General features: G+C 41.5%; 1 protein-coding gene across 1 annotated transcript in view; it reads left to right on the forward strand.

Moving 5' to 3' along the window:
- LOC100584360 (puromycin-sensitive aminopeptidase-like) overlaps positions 1 to 13172 on the forward strand; it is a 34144-nt gene that overhangs the window by 7513 nt on the left and 13459 nt on the right. The window contains exons 5-8 of the mRNA XM_030807960.1: positions 1390 to 1453; positions 5879 to 6018; positions 8217 to 8351; positions 9952 to 10171. Of these exons, the coding sequence (XP_030663820.1) occupies positions 1390 to 1453; positions 5879 to 6018; positions 8217 to 8351; positions 9952 to 10171 (559 nt within the window). The remainder of the gene's footprint in view (positions 1 to 1389; positions 1454 to 5878; positions 6019 to 8216; positions 8352 to 9951; positions 10172 to 13172) is intronic.

The raw sequence follows: 13172 nt of genomic DNA on the forward strand, positions 1-13172 counted from the left end.
CTCGTCTCTACTAAAAGTAAGAAAAACTAGCTGGGCATGGTGGCACGTGCCTATAGTCCCAGCTACTTGGGAGGCTTAGTTGGAAGGATCGCTTGAGCACAGGAGGTGTTAAGGCTGCAGTGAGCTGTGATGGCAGCACTGCAGTTGATTCTGGGCAACAGAGCAAGACCATGTACTAAAAAACAAACAAATAATTGGCCAGGCACAGTGGCTCACATTTGTAATCCCAGCACTTTGGGAGGCCCACTTGTGTTCTGGAGTTTGAGACCAGGCTGGGTAACATGGCAAGACGCTGCCTCTACCAAAACAAAAAAACAAACCCAAAACTATTGAAATGTTAATGATTACACATAAAGCAGATTATTAAGCCGTAATTTTTTTCTTAAAGCAGAACACACTTTTAAGAAATAATAGTTTCAGTTAGAACAGAGAACAGTAATGCCACACTTCTCAGCGTTACTGAAACTCTTTCCATCCAAGGGCTTTCAAGGTCTTGCTTTCTTTGTTTTCTTTCTTGTCTACAGGCACAGTCAAACTCATCCTCCATTTTGCATTGTAATAAAAGGCCAATGGCCTGGTGCAGTGGCTCAAACTTATAATCCTAGCACTTTAGGAGGCTGAGGCAGGAGGATTGCTTGAACCTAGGAGTTCGAGATCATCCTGGGCAATATTATAGTGAGACCCTGTCTCTAAAAAAACTAAAAATAAATTAAAAATATATTAATGAAATTAAAGGCCTGTCTGTTGCTCTTAATTCTTTTAGGAATAGGAGAGCTGTGTAACATATCTTGATTATGATCTGTTTCTCACTTTACATTCCCCAAATTTAAATATTTTTGCTCTAATTCTGAATCAATGTAAAAGCTTTCAACTTTCTCAGGGAAATCTGTGTGATATATAACTGATTATATATATAATTAATATCTACTGTTAACGTTCGTTAATAGTTTCCCTATGGCATCAAAGTGGCCATTGCTTTCTCACTTAAATTCTTTCTTAGTTTTTCAATTCTATTTCTTGCAGTAAGTTTATCCGTGAAGCTCATTAGCCCAATTTTACATTTGATTTAGGTGATCTTAAGTCTGTTTTATCTTGTGTTACTTGAAATCTAGGATGTGGTGCCTACTAAATGACAAAAATGACTGCATATTGTTGAAGTATTTTGTAAACATATGTACTTACCATTGTTGCCTCTGGCTTTTTAGTTATTTGGACTTTTCTCTTTATTATTACCGTCTTCATCACAATTGCATTTTGTATACTCATGAGGCATTTGGTTGTGCTCGTTCCAGCATTTGTCACAGAAAGTTGTCTCCCTCCTTTTCAAAAACAAAAACAAAAACCCCAAATGGTGTCAGTACTATTATAGCCTTTGTTTTGCTTCTTTAGGTAGAAGAAGACAGATTATTGAGGTTGTCCCAAAAGAAGTTCTGTGCCGGTGGATCATATGTTGGTAAGTAAATGGCTGTAAGTGGGATATGATTGATGAATTTGGATATTAACTAATACGAGTAGTATTCCAACTAATAGGAAATTCTTCTTTTTTTTTTGAGAAGGAGTCTCACTCTGTCGCCAGGCTGGAGTGCCATAGCATGATCTTGGCTCACTGCAACCTCCACCTCCTGGGTTCAAGCAATTCTCCTGCCTCAGCCTCCTGAATAGCTGGGATTACAGGTGTCTGCCACCACGCCTGGGTAATTTTTGTATTTTAGTAGAGACAGGGTTTCACCATGTTGGTCAGGCTGGTCTTGAACTCCTGACCTGAAGTGATCCACCCACCTCAGCTTCCCAAAGTGCTGGGACTACAGGCGTGAGCCACCGTGCCCGGTTGAAAATTTTTAAGTTTTAATATAATTTAATAAAAGCAAGAAGATAAAAATAGAACAAAAAATGAAATTCAGGGCCGGGCACAGTGGCTCATGCCTATAATCCCAGCACTTTGGGAGGCGAGGCGGGCGGATCACTGGAGGTCAGGGTGACCAGCCTGGCCAACATGGTGAAACCCTGTCTCTATTAAAAATACAAAATTAACCAGGTGTGGTGGCACATGCCTGTAATCCCAGCTACTCGGGAGGCTGAGGGAGAATCGCTTGAACCCAGGAGGCAGAGGTTGCAGCGAGTCGGGATTGAGCCATTGCACTCCAGCCTGGGAAACAAGAGTGAAACTCTGTCTCAAAAAAAAAAAAAAAAAAAAAAAAATAGGAAACTTAGCTGGGCATAGTGGTGCACACCTGTAGTCCTAGGTATTTGGGAGGCTGAGGGAAGCAGATTACTGGAGCCCAGGAGTTCAAGGCTGCAGTGAGCCATGATTGTGGCACTACACTCCAGCCTGGGTGATAGAGTGAGACCTTGTCTCAAAATAAAAATAAGAAAAAAATTCAGGAAATAAAAAAGGACATTCACAAGGTATTTGTAGTATTTAGTCACTTTCTTAGTTTTTGAAATTCCATGTTTCTGTGTGTTATTGGAGGCTATGATGAATGAAGAAAGCTAGTAATACCCAGGAAGTGACGTCTCTAGCCTTAATCTCCTAAAAGAGGACTTACTGTGTGTGTCAGGGGTGAGGGGTAGGTGGGGGGAGTAGGTAATTCTTTTTTTTAATGCTTGGGCATAGTAAGTAAATAAGTGAGTAAAGTCCAGTGATTATTTAGATTTATTATGTACCAGTCATTGTGCTAAGTACTATAACTGGCTCTTATTTTATATTCTCAGCTTCCTTATAAGGTAGGTCACATTATTTCTACTTTACAGATGAGGATGCTGCAGCATAGCTAAATTAGTTAAATTGCTCAAGGTCACCTATCTAAGAAGGTAAAGAGTGGGAATTCAAAATAGTTGGACTCCATGAATTTATGCTCTTAATTGCCATTTTCATATATTTCCATATGTCATTAGATTATCTTTACCCATAAAATTTTACCCAGGAAATTGAGATTAGTTGAAAAAATCAAGAAGTAAAGTGTTTATCTATACCTTTCTTGCTTCCTTTAAAGCAACAGTTCTCAACAAAGGGGAGGTATATATGAGAATCATCAATGCCTTGTCATGTTCCACTCACTAAAAATCTGATACATTCAACTCAGTTAAGACGTATGGCCTTCTGCCCTTAACCTTCCTTAGCAGTTAGAATTAGTCTTTTTTTTTTTTTTTTTTTTTTTTGAGACACAGTCTCGCTCTGTCATTCAGGCTGGAGTTCAGTGGCACGATCTCAGCTCACTGCAACCTCTGCCTCCCAGGTTCAAGCGATTCTCTGCCTCAGCCTCCTGAGTAGCTGGGAGTACAGGCGCCCACCACTACGCCCAGCTAATTTTTCTATTTTTAGTAGAGATGGGGTTTCACCATCTTGGCCAGGCTGATTTTGAACTCCTGACCTCATGATCCACCCGCCTCGGCCTCCCAAAGTGCTGAGATTACAGGCGTGAGCCACCTTGCCTGGCCTGATTTTTTTTTTTTTTTGTGAGACAGCTACTCATGTCTCGCTTTGTCGCCCTGGCTGGAGTCTGGAGTGCAGTGGTACAACCTCGGCTCACTACAACCTCCGCCTCCCAGGTTCAAGCAATTCTCCTGCCTCAGCCTCCTGAGTAGCTGGGATTACAGGCGCATGCCACACTGCCCAGCTCATTTTTGTATTTTTAATAGAGACAGGGTTTTGCCACGTTGGCCAGGCTGGTCTCGAACTCATGACCTCTGGTGATCCGCCTGCCTTGGCCTCCTCCCAAAGTGCTGGGATTATAGGCGTGAGCCACCACGCCCAGCCTAGAATTACTTTTTTTTTTTTTTGAGACTGAGTCTTGCCCTGTCACCTAGGCTAGAGTGCAATGGCATGATCTCGGCTCACTGCAACCTCCGCCTCCTGGGTTGAAGCAGTTCTCCTGCCTCAGCCTCCCAAGTAGCTGGGATTAACAGGAACATGCCACCATGCTCAGCTAATTTTTTGTATCTTCAGTAGAGACAGGGTTTCACCATGTTGCCCAGGCTGGTCTTGAACTCCTGACCTCGAGATCCGCCCGCCTCAGCCTCCCAAAGTGTTGGTATTACAGGTGTGAGTCACTGTGCCCAGCCATAGAATTACTCTTTTAATGAATATATCTAACAAAGCTGGGCACAGTGGTTCACACCTGTAGTCCCAGTACATTGGGAGGCCAAGGTCGGCAGATTGCTTGAGCCCAGGGGTTTGAGACCAGCCTGGGCAACATGGCAAAACCTCATCTCAAAAAAATAAATAAAATTAGCTTGGCATGGTGGCATGCATCTGCAGTCCCTGCTACTTGGGAGCCTGAGTTGGAGAATCTCTTGAGCCCATGAGATCGAGGCTGCAGTGAGCCATGATCGTGCCATTGCATTCTAGCCTGGGTGTCACGGCGAGACCCTGTCTGGGGGAAAAAAAATATCTAACAAGTCAGATGACAGTTTTATTACCCAAATAAATCTGTACGTGTCACAGTTGCCATTTTCTGCCTCTTACCTGTAATCTACATTGTAGTACTGACAGGCTTTTCTAATACTCTGTGAGCAATAGAGGCAACATTAAAACTTGCAGTATCCCAATATCGGAGAAATTTTACTTTGTGGTTTAACCTGGTAGCATAAAGCTATGTAATTTATTTATTTATTTTATTTATTTATTTTTTTTTGGAGACGGAGTCTTGCTCTGTCGCCCAGGCTGGAGTGCAGTGGCGCAATCTCGGCTCACTGCAAGCTCCGCCTCCTGGGTTCACGCCATTCTCCTGCCTCAGCCTCTCCGAGTAGCTGGGACTACAGGCGCCCGCCACTACGCCCGGCTAATTTTTTTTTGTATTTTTAGTAGAGATGGGGTTTCACCGCGGTCTCGATCACCTGACCTCGTGATCTGCCCGCCTCGGCCTCCCAAAGTGCTGGGATTACAAGCGTGAGCCACCGCGCCCGGCCTAAAGCGATGTAGTTTATTAAAGTAGCTCCATTTCCATGAATGTACTGGGCAAGGACTCTTTTTTTGTTTGGCATCTTAATGCCAAATCTGTTTTGCTGTCTGATATATAAGACAGTGTTTCTGCCTTACAAAACCGTTGGCTTATAGATATGACTCCTCTGTGACGGAACATAACAGCTTCCAGGTTGTATCCTGTCTATCACAACAATAAATATTAACCCTTCGATATTTCAGCAGTGTGTATACCTGTTAAGGACTGCACCTTAGAATTTGTTTTTAAATGATATATGAAGGCTAGGCGCAGTGGCTCATACCTGTAATCCCAGCACTTTGGGAGGCCGAGGCGGGTGGATCCCTTGAGGCCAGGAGTTCGAGACCAGCCTGGCCAATATGGCAAAACCCCATCTCTACTAATAAAGTACAAAAAAAAAATTGTGTATTTTTGGGTATGGTGGCACACACCTGTAGTCCCAGCTACTCAGGAAGCTGAGGCACAAGAACCTCTTGAACCCGGGAGGTAGAGGTTGCAGTGAGCTGAGATCCCACCACCACACTCCAGCCTGGGCGACACAGCAAAACTCTGTCTCCAAAAAAAAATACACACATATATATACATATATATGTATATATATGTATATATATGTATATATATATTTTAATTTAACAGTAAAATTGCTGTCTTTGCTCTGTAAGGGGAAAATGATAATTAAGTTTAAGTCATTGCATTTGTGATTCTACAAGTGAGTTAACTGCTTTCTTTTTTTAGACAACATGTGATTTTGTTCATAAATTATCCCTTCCTTGGCACTGATACTATTCAGGTTATCTGGAAGAGGTCATGTACCACTAAGAATGAACTATTGACTTAACAGTTAGGCTTGGGCTCCTGGCTAGAACACCACCACTCCTCTCTCCACCTTACCTTCTGTTTGTCCCAGTGCAAAATTTGTTTGTTCTTCTCTTGCTTAGGTGAAGATTGTCCCCAGTGGATGGTCCCTATCACAATCTCTACTAGTGAAGACCCCAACCAGGCCAAACTAAAAATTCTAATGGACAGGCCAGAGATGAATGTGGTTTTGAAAAATGTCAAACCAGACCAGTGGGTGAAGGTGAGTTCGGAATCTTACCTAAACAGATTTCTCTCATTTATACATTTTATGGCCGGCTTTAAATTCTGCTTCAGTTTAGTAGTTTCAAAGAAAAAAAAAACCTAAACTTTTCTTTGTGAGATTTAGGACGAATTTTCATATAGTATTGTCCAAACATTTGTCCTTATGTTAGGGAAGGTAGTGGTAGAGAAGCAGATCCAAAGGCATAGGACTAAGGAGGAGAAGAAAAAAAAAGTAGATTGAGTGTAAGCTTATATGAACCAAAATATTTGTAGTCTCACACCTTCAAACTCCCCTGTTATTGTAATGAAAGGTTAACTTCAATGATGTGTTGTCACCATATCTGTACTGTTGTAATCTAGTGAGAGCAGACATATATAATAATCGGTTCGTGTCACTGAAATGTAAAATTCCTTAGCTGGTATTTCAAAACCATTTCACAAAAATACCAGTAGGTAAGAATTATTTTTCATTATTCTGTACTCTGTGCCTTTCATAATGAAAGTATTTACTACAAACTCTTAATTGTGTGTTCCTAATAGGAATTACACATTTTATCAGACATTTGTGCTTTTTAAAAAAGAAAGCCCGCCGGGCGCCACGGTAGCACTTTGGGAGTAATCCCAGCACTTTGGGAGGCCGAGGCAGGCAGGTCACTTTGGGAGGCCGAGGCAGGCAGATCACAAGGTCAGGAGTTGAAGAACAGTCCCACCAACATGGTGAAACCCTGTCTTTACTAAAGATATGAAAAAAAAATTAGTCGTGATGGCGTGCACCTGTAATCCTAGCTACTCAGGAGGCTGAGGCAGGAGAATCGCTTGAACCCAGGAGGCGGAGGTTGCAGTGAGCCGAGATCGCGCCATTGCACTCCAGCCTGGGTGACAGGGTGAGACTCCATCTGAAAAAAAAAAAAAAAAAAAAAAAAAAAAAAAGCCATGTTCCTGTTTATCAACTTTTTTTTTTTTTCGAGTTGGGGGTCTCACTATGTTGCTTAGGCTGGATTCAAACTCCTAGGCTCATGCGATCCTCCCACCTCAGGCTCCAGAGTAGCTAGGATTATAGCCATGAGCCACCATGCCTGGCATTGTTTTACTTTTTTAAATATATATTTAAAATATACTCACTGGAATATTACCATTTAAAATTATCTGGAAGATTATCTTGTAGCAACATGAAAAATTTCTGATAAATGAGAAAAAGTTATGTACACTACAATTTTGATTAGGTTAAATAAAGGGAATCAATAAAGTGATAGTTGAGTTAAAATTGTAGGGGTGGTTTTAAAAATATTTACATATAAATAGTAAAATATTTATATCTTACTGTTTTACCATTTAACTATTTTGAATATAAATGTTCTCAAAAATATTTTTTGGCTATTGGTAAATAGCCCATAGAGAATAATGCAGTTGCCAGGCGCAGTGGCTCATGCCTGTAATCCCAGGGAGGCTGAGGCGTGGCGGATCACCTGAGGTCAGGGGTTCGAGACCAGCCTGGCCAACATGGTGAAACCCTGTCTCTCCTAAAAATACAAAATTAGCTGGGTGTGGTGGTGGGTACCTGTAATCCCAGCTGCTTGGGAGGGTGAGGCAGGAGAATCACTTGAACCTGGGAGGTGGAAGTTGCAGTGAGCTGAGATCATGCCACTCCCCTCCGGCCTGGGCGACAGAGCGAGACTCCATCTCAAAAAAAAAAAAAAAAAAAAGAATAATGCAGTCAGTAATTACCTCACGCCAAAAATCTTATGAAATTGCCTTTTAGGTCCATGTAATTCTTTAAAATTGGGATCTGAAAATTGTTAATCCGTTCAGTCTCTGTGCTTATAAGATCAATGTTTGTAAAGGCCTAAGCTTTCTTAGAGATTCTACTGTCCAGGTGTTTTCATATATATTAAGTATTTTCTGTAAACCTAAAATTGAGGTTAGAAATAGAAACTTACCCACATTATTTTGTCCCTTCCATGTTCTTTCTACTGTCCCTCACTTTGGCCCCCACAATTTCAAGTTTCCCTTTTCTTTTGTCTGTGCATTCATTCTATCTTGATGTGTTGTCTTGTTTTAATCCATTAGTTGGCATAGATGGTCTTAATTGTTTTTCATCCAGATATATCTAAAACCAGAACTCCTTTTAAACATACAAAAGGTTGATTTTAAAAATTAATGGAGCTGTTTAATAGTACTTACTGGATATCTTTGCAGTTAAACTTAGGAACAGTGGGGTTTTATCGGACCCAGTACAGCTCTGCCATGCTGGAAAGTTTATTACCAGGCATTCGTGACCTTTCTCTGCCCCCTGTGGATCGACTTGGATTACAGAATGACCTCTTCTCCTTGGTGAGCATCTGTGACTTAAGTAATATGATGGATTTTGCTGATTAAAAGATTTTATTTTTCCTGGAGTGTCTGAAACATAATTAGAAGAATATGGGTCTTCTTGATGGTTAAAAACACCTTTGGGACTAGAGCAAATGACTATTTTTAATATGACAAGATTGAGGCTATATAATTTAAATCCCATTTCACTACTCCTAAGCCAGCTTTCTGAAACTCTTAATTAAACTATCCTTTGTAAGGCAAAAAATTCCTTTCTTTTCAGTAGAAATAAATATGAGCCTTGAAGAAATGACCCTACTGATAGGTTTTTAAAATAATTAAGTCAGAGTGATTTTTTTTTTTTTTTTTTTTTTTTTTTTTTTTTTTTGAGACGGAGTCTTGCTCTGTCACCCAGGCTGGAGTGCAGTGACGCAATCTTGGCTCACTGCAAGCTCTGCCTCCCAGGTTCACGTCATTCTCCTGCCTCAGCCTCCTGAGTAGCTGGGACTACAGGCGCCTGCCACCATGCCCGGCTAATTTTTCGTATTTTTTAGTAGAGACGGAGTTTCACCATGTTAGCCAGGATGGTCTCCATCTCCTGACCTCGTGATCTGCCCAGCTCGGCCTCCCAAAGTGCTGGGATTACAGGCATGAGCCACCGTGCCCGGCCGATTTTATGTTTTTCTAAATAGTGGTTGTACTTTGCTGGGAAAGCCAGAATTTTTAAACATCGTGTTCTTATTTCAAATTATATCCCATTAGCTTTAGAATTATATTTATATTTGGCTTTCTTCCAGAAAGGATTTAAAGCAGCAATGAGTATTATTTTCTTTATGACTTCAGCGTAGGTTAGGTAATTTCCAGATGTCTTTATGATAAAATTGTCGTATTCCTCCTAGTATTCCTTTAAATTGGACTGGAAATTTTCCCTCCCCTCTGCAGTCACTGGTTTTGGATTCCGCCTTTGTATAAACACAGATTAGCATTGATGCACAAAACCTCACATCTGCTGATCTAATTGCTGAGAGAGACCTGTCCCAGGAGAGTGAGCTGTTTGTGCAGTTGGCTGCTATAACAGAAGTTCTTTTTCTTAACTCTGTTAGTTCTGAAAGGACTTTGAATTTGTAGTGCCTTCTAGTTTATGTTCTTTTAGAAATGAGTAAAGGAGAGGCTTAAGTTGACACAGTTTGCAGGTCTGGCTTTGAAAGAATGTCTGTCAAAAACCAAAGCTCAAACTACTTTTGCAATTTTTCTGAAAGTATGAAAAATTTCAAAACAGTAACAAGGCCAAGCCTCCAGAAACTGAGTAGAAATAGAAGTTAACTGGTTTGTTGTTGTTCTCAAATTGTTGGGACTTTTAGTGTAATTTTTAAAAGTAGTTCTTGTATAAATAGCAAATAATTCATTCTAATTTTTCTGTAAAAAGAGAGAAAAAATAACAAAGGAGTAAAAAAGGAATGTTATCTGAATAGGATTTTTATTCTAACAGTGTTCTGAGCTTATACAGTCCCATTTCCTTAAACCAAAGAAATTGCTAGCAGTAGATAATGCCAAAAATGCATGCTTATGTTTTTTGGTTATGTTTGAAGACTAGGTTAATTTACGTTTTTTCCTATCCCAGGCTCGAGCTGGAAACATTAGCACTGTAGAGGTTTTAAAAGTCATGGAGGCTTTTGTGAATGAGCCCAATTATACTGTATGGAGCGACCTGAGCTGTAACCTGGGGATTCTCTCAACTCTCTTGTCCCACACAGACTTCTATGAGGAAATCCAGGAGTTTGTGAAAGATGTCTTTTCACCTATAGGGGAGAGACTGGGCTGGGATCCCAAACCTGGAGAAGGTAATGGATATACTAAATGGAGAAAGAATTAGGCAGAAGTTGGTACTTTTTTATGTGGTTAACAATATAATTAATATCATCTTTGTATCTACTGGATGTTACTGTATATTCAGCAAGCCAGAAATTAAGACTTGAGTCTTTTAAGTCTACTGGTGAAGTTACATGGGTCAACAACACAGAAACAGTAGTGGTTATGTGTGTTCGATGCTAAATATAATTTGTGCACATGGTGGAAATAAAAGTCTTTTGCAGAATTCCAGAGGCCTATTTTTAGTCAAGAAAAGCTAAAGGGAATTTCAGGTTGTTTTGTTTTATTTATTTATTTATTTATTTAATTTTATTTTTTTGAGACGGAGTTTCACTCTTGTTACCTAGGCTGGAGTGCAATGGTGCGATCTCGGCTCACCGCAACCTCCGCTTCCCGGGTTCAAGTGATTCTCCTGCCTTAGCCTCCCGAGTAGCTGGGATTACAGGCATGTGTCACCACGCCCGGCTACTTTTATATCTATAGTAAAGACGTGGTTTCACCATGCTGGTCAGGCTGGTCTCGAACCCCGACCTCAGGTGATCCGCCTGCCTCGGCCTCCCAAGTTTTATTTATTATTGCCATAAATACCAGGCACATTTATGTATAACTTGTAAAGGTGCTGAGAGACACAGGGGTCAGCTTTTTTAATTAAGGAAATTATTTGCTTTCTACATGTGTTCTCTGCTCTGTGATTATTTCTATAAGCATATATTTACTCTTTTTGCTCTCATTTAAAAATTGGGAATGACTAAAGGTTTTACATATCATTATTTTTTATCATCTGCTAATAACTAAAGGTGGTGTTTCCTCCTGACCAGTCTTGATCCAGAAGTCTTTTGTAATAAAAATAGTAGCAATACCTAGAGCTCTATGTCTTGTCTTTTTTTTTTTTTTGAGATGGAATTTCACTCTTGTCACCCAGGCTGGAACGCAATGGTGCCATCTCGGCTCACTGCAACCTCTGCCTCTCGGGTTCAAGCGATTCTCCTGCCTCAGCCTCCCAAATAGCATACCACCACGCCTGGCTAATTTTTGTATTTTTAGTAGAGACGAGGTTTCGCCATGTTGGCCAGGCTGGTCTTGAACTCTGGGCCTCAAGCGATCTGCCCATCTCGGCCGCCCAAAGTGCTGTATTACAGGCATGAGCCACTACAGCTGGTCCCAGCTTCTATGTCTTTTCTTCATTGATTCAACAAATATTTATGTAGCTAGTAAATGCCATATACTATTCTAAGAGCTGGTGATACAGCAGCAACCCAAATATTGCCTTATATGGCTTACATTCTAATGGGAGACACAGCAAATAATTAAATGCATAATGGTCTAGGTGGCAGGAAGTATCATTAAGAAAAATAAAGTTGCCGGGGGTGGTGGCTCACACCTGTAATCCCAGCACTTTGGGAGGCTGAGGCGGGTGGATCACAAGGTCAAGAGTTCAAGACCAGCCTGGCCAAGATGGTGAAACCCTGTCTCTATTAAAAATACAAAAATTAGCCAGGCGTGGTGGCGGGTGCCTCTAATCTCAGCTACTCGGGAGGCTGAGGCAGAGAATTGCTTGAACCCAGGAGGCAGAGGTTGCAGTGAGCTGAGATGGGGCCACTGCACTCCAGCCTGGGTGACAGGGCAAGACTTTGTCTCAAAAAAGAAAAAAGAAAAAGAAAGTCGTCGGATAATAAGGAGTGCTGGGCCACTATTTTCTAGAGAGTGTTTGGGGAAACTGTCTCTAATAAGGTGATACTGAGCATAAACTGAGACATGGAGAGAGTTATGAGATACCTAGAAGAAAAGTGGTTCAGAGGAAACAGCAAGTACAAAAGACCTGAGATGGGAGCATGCTTAGGGTATTCGAGGAATAACAAGAAAGCTGCTGAGTTCAGGACAGGAATGAGTGGGAGAGGGCAATGGGAGACCTTTCTGATCCTATAGAACCTGTTTGCTACAGTGAGAAGTTTTTTGACTTTCACATTTAGTGATATGACATGCTAATTAGAGAGTTTTGGGCAGGGGAACTTGATTTGATTTACTTGGCTTTCTGAAGAACAGACTAAAAGAAGACGAGAGGAGGCAGGGAGACCATTCAGAAGGCTATTTTAGCAATCCAATTGAGATGCTGGTTGCAACTAGAACTTACAGGTGGTAAAGTCTGTGTATATTTCAAAGGTGGAACTGAAACTATTTGGTGAAGGATGGACTGTGTGGTGGAAAGAAAGAGAAGTGTCATCAAATTTTGGCCTGCAGAACTGGAAGAATGAAGTTGCCATGTACAGGGATAGGGAAGACTGCTGTAGAAACATTTTTTTCTTTTAAAGATACAGAGTCTTGCTCTGTTGCCAAGGCTGGAGTGCAGTGGTGCAGTCATAGCTCACTGCAGCCTCGAATTCTGGGTTCAAGCTATCCTCCCACCTCAGCCTCCTGAGTATTTGGGACTACAGGCATGCACCATACCCAGCTATGTTTTTTTTGTTTTGTTTTGTTTTGTTTTGTTTTGTAGAGACAGGATTTCACTATGTTGCCTAGGCTGGTCTTGAACTCCTGGACTCCAGAAATTCCCCCGCCTCAGCATCCCAAAGTGCTGGGATTGCAGCCATGAGCCACTGTGCCTGGCATAGAAGCATATTTGGGTGTAAAAGGGAATCGGGCCAGGTGTGGTAGCTCACACCTGTAATCCCAGCACTTTGGGAGGTTGAGGTGGGTGGAACACCTGAGGTCAGGAGTTTGAGACAAGCCTGGCCAACATGGTGAAACCCCAGCTCTACTAAAAATATAAAATTAGCTGGGCGTGGTGGCACATGCCTGTAGTTCCAGCTACTCAGGAGGCTGAGGCAGGAAACTCACTTGAACTGGGAGGCAGAGGTTGCAGTGAGCCGAGATCATGCCATTGCACTCCAGCCTGGGCAACAGAGCGAGACTCCGTCTCAAAAAAAAAAAAAAAAATGAGGGGGTGGGAATCATGTCACACATGTGGCTCACACC

The sequence above is a fragment of the Nomascus leucogenys genome, unplaced genomic scaffold, assembly GCF_006542625.1.
Source record: "Nomascus leucogenys isolate Asia unplaced genomic scaffold, Asia_NLE_v1 Super-Scaffold_258, whole genome shotgun sequence".
Taxonomy (NCBI): Eukaryota; Metazoa; Chordata; class Mammalia; order Primates; family Hylobatidae; genus Nomascus; species Nomascus leucogenys.